The sequence below is a fragment of the Rhincodon typus genome, chromosome 13, assembly GCF_021869965.1.
Source record: "Rhincodon typus isolate 14 chromosome 13, sRhiTyp1.1, whole genome shotgun sequence".
Classification (NCBI taxonomy): domain Eukaryota; kingdom Metazoa; phylum Chordata; class Chondrichthyes; order Orectolobiformes; family Rhincodontidae; genus Rhincodon; species Rhincodon typus.
The window spans coordinates 9,615,796-9,621,620 of NC_063344.1; the positions used below are offsets into that span (position 1 = coordinate 9,615,796).

The following is a 5,825-nucleotide window of genomic DNA, read 5'->3' on the forward strand; positions in this document are numbered from 1 at the left end:
GTGTTCATCCAGCTCCATACCATGTTATCTTAACCTGATTTTAAATTTGTGAAAATTTACACATTCATTAGATTGGGACACAGTAGCTTGAATCTTGGGTTCAGTGGTGTAGTGCTGGTGAAGCTGAAGCTAATGCTTTAGGAACAATGGTTCAAATCCTATGGATAACTTACAGACTTTAATTCAACTTTTTAAAAGGTGTAGAATGAAACTGAAAGCTAATCTGAAAGATGGTAACCATGAAACTACCAATGACAATCGTAAAGCTCTATCTGGCTCACAATCTTATTTTATTCATTCATGGAATGTGGCCATCAGTAGCCAGGCCAACATTTATTGCCCATCCATATCTGCCCAGAAGGCAGTTAAGAGTCGACCCTATTGTTGTGGGGCTGGAGTTACATGTACAGCCAGATTTCATTCCCCAAAAGGACATCACTGATACAGATGAAATTTTACAACAAACAAGGGTATGGCCACCTTTATAACTTCCAAGACTTATTGAGTTTAAATTTCACTATTTGCAGTGATTGAATTAGAATCCATGAACCTAGCGTGTTAGTCTGGGATTGCTGGGCTATTAACCCAGTGACATTAACGTTACACCACAGGTAAGGCAATCTGCCAGGCTTACCTGGATCTGACAAATGTGCGACTTCAGACCCACCCTATTGTTCACTCATAAGTGTCGATTAGGGAAGGATGGGCAACAGGTTCTGGACTTGCCAGTAATACCCACATCCATGAATGCCATGAAACAAATTTCAAAGAATTATATTCAAAAGTTTTTAAAACCTGCCTCTTAGTGTCACTATACCCAAAAGGACTAGTTTAATTTAAGAAATTTAATTTTAAATGAATGCATGAGCAGAATCTTCCCAATAGTGATTAATTAAGCTAGGACCATAGCAGGTTTCAAGAATGGAACCTCCTTTTGGCATTTGTTTAAAAATTGATGCATGTTGTAGGTATTTTCAACTGACGCAGTCAAAGGTGTCATGACACATCACTGGAGCAGGTGAGATTTGAAACTGGTCTTTCTAGTTCAGAGGTATGGACACTACAATTGCATCACAAGAGCCAAGTCCTGTTTCATGAGTGTCTGAAAGGGCTGGGGATTGCTTTTGCTACAGTTCAGACGAATGAGAGGGGATCTCATAGGGACTTATAAAATTCTAACTGGACTGGACAGGGTCGATGCAGGGAGTATGTCCCTGAAGGTGGGTGTGTCCAGAACCAGGGGTCACGGTAGAGGATTTGGGGGAGAAGATTTAGGACGGAGATGAGGCGACATTTCTGCCCCCGAAGAGAGGGAACCTGTGGAATTCATTAACACAGGAAGTAGCCGATGCCAAAATATTGAATATATTCAAGAGGCGACTAGATATAGCACTTGGTACGAATGGGATCAAAGGTTATGGGGAGAAAGCAGGATTAGGCTATTGAGTTGGACGATCAGCCATGATTGAGAAGAATGGCGGAGCAGGCTTGAAGGGCCGAATGGCCTCCTCCAGCTCCTATCTCCTATGTTTCTATGTTTAATATTGAGATGTGCCTTAAGCACCACCCACTATGATGATACCCTATGGTCATGAGCAGAGCAGTTGAAGGAGTGGGCCCTAACTTCTGGGCCTCTTCCTTGGCTCCATAACATTGTTCATTATATCAAGGTAACCTAAAACTATTTGGTGACAATCTTTTTCTTATTAACCACTGGAGGCTCTTCTAGTTAGACCAGGAAGTGGCTTTCCTCTACCACACTAGACACTCGGCCCTGGAGTTTCCTCCACTTAAGGAAGATGATGATGGCAACCTTCATCATCGGCAACAGCCTCATGCAGCCTAATGGCTTGTCCAGGCAACGGCGCACAAAGCCATGGAAATTCTTCATGCGCTTAAAACCCCATCATCATTTTTACATGGGTTACACAGAACTCAGGCACAAAAACCAGCACGACTAGGTGGAAGTTCTACCCCCAAGAGATCCAAAAGGAAACTAAAATGCATTATTACCTCATGACTGCGGCAACAGTTTCCAAAGGCTCCTTCAGCTAAGCCGATAATGACGTGAACGATAATCAAGACTATTTCAACCCCGCTAAACGCTAGCAGAATGGAAAACAGTGTGACATTCCATGCCACGATGTGGCTCGGTTCACTGCACTCATTCCAGATGGTGAGATTGGTGAGATATCTGGTAAGGAAAAAAAATTATGCTCTGTAAATGTCTCACCAAGCCAACACTAAAAGATCAACATTTGAACGCCTTTCAGGCAAATTGTACTTCAACCCTAGGCACTGTATTTATAAAGATTGACACCAAATTGCACAGCACATAATCAGGCATTTTGCTGAGCGGAGATATGCTGGTGGTCATGCTTAGCAGGAGCTCCTGCCTGTATCATCTCACGTTTCAATGCTCCTTTCTCCCTCAAACTTATCGTCCCCTTCAGCACACTCATGCTATTTACTTCAAACACGCCATGTAGCGCCAAGCACCCACATTAACTTAATGTCCAAAGGGGCTTTATACCAAACAATTGTGGTAGAGGGTAGAGTTAGTAGGAGAATTAACTGAAGGAGGAATTAGTAAAAGTAGGCTTTGAGAAGGTAAAGTCAGAGACAGAAAGAGTTAAGAGAGAAAGTTTATAACACTAAAGGAGGCCATTCAGCCCACTATATGTTTCTGGACAATTGTGGTATTATCGCCGGGCTGTTAATCTAGACATCTGGGTAATGTTTTGGGGACAGGGTTCAAATCCTGCCATGGCAGATGGTAGAATTTGAATTCAATAAAAATCTGGAATTAAGAGTCTAATTATGACCATGAATCCATTGCCCATTGTCAGAAAAACTCGTCTGGTTCACTAATGTCCTTTAGGGAAGGAAACTGCCATCCTTACCTGGTCTGGACTACATGTGACTCCAGACCCACAGCAATATGGTTGACACTTCACTGCCCTCAGGGCAATTAGGGATGGGCAATAAATGTTGGCCTAGCCAGTGACACCCTCATCAAATGAGTGAATTAAATTCAATGAATCCCACTTCCCCACCTTTGGTCTGCAGTTCAGTAAGTTGCAGCATTTCTAACACATGTCTTCTTTTAGATAGTATGAAGGTTTCTGCCTCTACCACCTTTTTGGGTAGTGAGTTCCAGATTCCCTCTAGCCTTAGGTGAAAAGAATTTGCCTCACCTTCCCCTAGAATCCACCTTAAATGAAGAGCTTTGGGGAGGGAGTTGGAGTAGGAGTTGTATGAGTGTAGTTTGTACCATCAGGTCCTTATTAGATGTTCAAGTTACAAGCTCAATGACAGTCCAATGTATTCCAGAAATTAACTAGCAGTCTTTATGTGAGAAATGTTTGTAAAAGTTATGCTTTTATTCCCTCATCACGCAACCCACCATGGCTTTACAAACCTATTCAGTGTCCCCATGCGTTGTCCCTATAAATAGGAGCAGATGGATGGTCATAAGTCAATGGAGTTGATCGCAGAGGTGAATCTTTTTGTACCCAATTAGACTGGGGGCTCAGAGAAAACAGCATGAAATCTCACTTATATTAAAAAAAAACAAAGAATTGCTGTTGCTGGACAACAGAAATACACAAAAAGCAGGAAATGCTGGAGAAACGCAACAGCGAAGAGACAGCTGAGTTAATGTTTCAACTTCTGAAGAACGGTCCCTGTGTTTTGAACTGCTAACTCTGCTCTCTCTCCAGAGATGCTGCCTGTCCTGCTGGCTTTCTCCAGCAATTTCTGTTGAAGAAAACTCACTTGTCCGACATCCGCTCTAACAAAGTTGTCACACGTCTGAGGAAGTGAGCTAACGATGCCTCATGAGGAGAATTATTAGGCTGTTTTAACTACTACACAGCTCACAAACGCATATTCTGCATCTGCTCAATGCAAAACATTCTGTTCAAACGTTCTACTGCTAATGTCACATCACCTCTCCCCATCGTCCCACCATTTTACAATCTATAATCTTTGACACCTACGCTTGGTGATAATGACCCGCTGCTATTAAGTTTATCTAATTATTTTTCATTGTTTCGAGGTTGCCTCCTAGTACGCACTGCAACTCTGCCTAGAAATAGAAATTGCTGGAGAAACTCAGCAGGTCTGGCAGCATCTTTAGATTTAGATTTTAGATTTATTTATTTGTCTCACGTACTGAGTGTAGGAAGACATAAATACAGCGAGAAATGCACAAAGTCACCATTCACTGGCATCCACTTGGTTACAAAAACCAGAATTAAAAGATTTAACAGAGCCAAAAGGTAACCAAGAGGAAAAGAATAGTCCAGATCTCAGAGTCCCAAGCCCAATCTCCACAATAGTGGAGGGAAAGCAGAGTTAACGTTTCAAATCCAATAACCCTTCTTCAGAAATGAGCCTTGTAAATACACCTAGTTCTCTTACTTAAAGTAAAACCTCATCTATCAAAAACACACTGATAGTATGTACAAGGCATTGGCATGGCACAGAAAATTCTATTAATTTTCCTCTGCATCTTCTTCAAGGACAACATTCTTAGAATTAGTCATGATTGGACAAGTACATGGATGGGAGAGGTATGGAGGGATGTGAACCAAATGCAGGCAAATGGGACTAGATTAATTGTGAAAACTGGGCAGCATGGACAGGTTGGGCCAAAGGGCCTGTTTCCATGCTGTAAACCTCCATGACTCTACGTTAATCCATGTAAGGCCTGACTAGCGAGTTTAGTTCAACACAACTTGCCTGCTTTTGTGCCTCCTCATTATTACAGAGCCCAGTGTTGACAATCTTTCAGAATCTCCTACAGCTATCAGAAATTGAGTCAAGAATCATGCAATTGAGTCACCAAGAGGTTGTTCACATTTTGGTTGGTGCAGGAGGTTGGCTTGTCACAAGGACGGGACATGTTAATCTATCAACAGGATCATAGGGCAGGGGTGCATTAGCTGTAAAACCTCAGAAGAAAGTTGGCCATCTTACAAGAATCCTGACTTTTTTCTTAAAGTAGTCATATCAATTTGCCCATTCGTTTTCAAAAATGTTGCGCTTCGCACCCTACCCAATCCCCGCCTCTCTTTTATACTCGTACAGTTTACTTTATATTGCCTCACCTTATCCTTGCTCCCAAAATATTATCACCCGTCTTCCTTTTGAATGGAGGAATGTTAAAATTAGATTATTTGGAGTTTTTTTTCACCTGCCATTGGTGTTGTTGAAGGGATAGTTCCATCCCAGCTCCGTGAGGCAGTATGGGCCTTTTAATAAACCCAAAAGTGAAACATTGAAACAGTATCCACCGCCAGCCATGCCAATCAGAGACACCATAACCGTGGTCACCATCTGGTTGAAAGAGAAAAGGCAGTCATTCAACAAAAACACTCATCCAAAGCAATCTGTCATTCTGTCAAAGAAGGCAGGCTAAACCAATAGAATTCTTACCGCACGGTTTTTGCCACAAATTTTCGACCTACAGTGACCATAGATGTTTTCATTTCCAAGGCCAATGAACACCACTATAGGAAAAATCATCTGCAAAATAGAAACAGAACAATACATTCAACGCTATTGATTGGATCAGCAGCCCTCTCCAATTGGACAAGGTGATGTTTACGTTCCCTAAAGCTAGTCACTCTGGGCTCTCTATGAAGGAGATTGCTATCTGTTGCTAGATCATGGAGTTAGTGGCCATGAGTTACTAAATATACAGCCTAGAGGCACAAGTGCATTACATCATGCCTTGTGAGCTCCAACAGAGCCCGGCAGCATTCCCCTACTCCAGCTACCCCCTTCCTCATTCCCCTAACCCAGCTACCCCCTTCCCC

At 42.3% G+C, this 5,825-nt stretch overlaps 1 protein-coding gene across 2 annotated transcripts in view; it reads right to left on the reverse strand.

Moving 5' to 3' along the window:
- tm4sf18 (transmembrane 4 L six family member 18) overlaps window positions 1-5,825 on the reverse strand; it is a 14,694-nt gene that overhangs the window by 4,650 nt on the left and 4,219 nt on the right. For both annotated transcript variants that reach the window (XM_048604602.1, XM_048604601.1), the window contains exons 2-4: window positions 5,443-5,532; window positions 5,201-5,343; window positions 2,014-2,194 (exon numbers count right to left, since the gene is read on the reverse strand). In XM_048604602.1, the coding sequence (XP_048460559.1) occupies window positions 2,014-2,194; window positions 5,201-5,343; window positions 5,443-5,532 (414 nt within the window). The remainder of the gene's footprint in view (window positions 1-2,013; window positions 2,195-5,200; window positions 5,344-5,442; window positions 5,533-5,825) is intronic.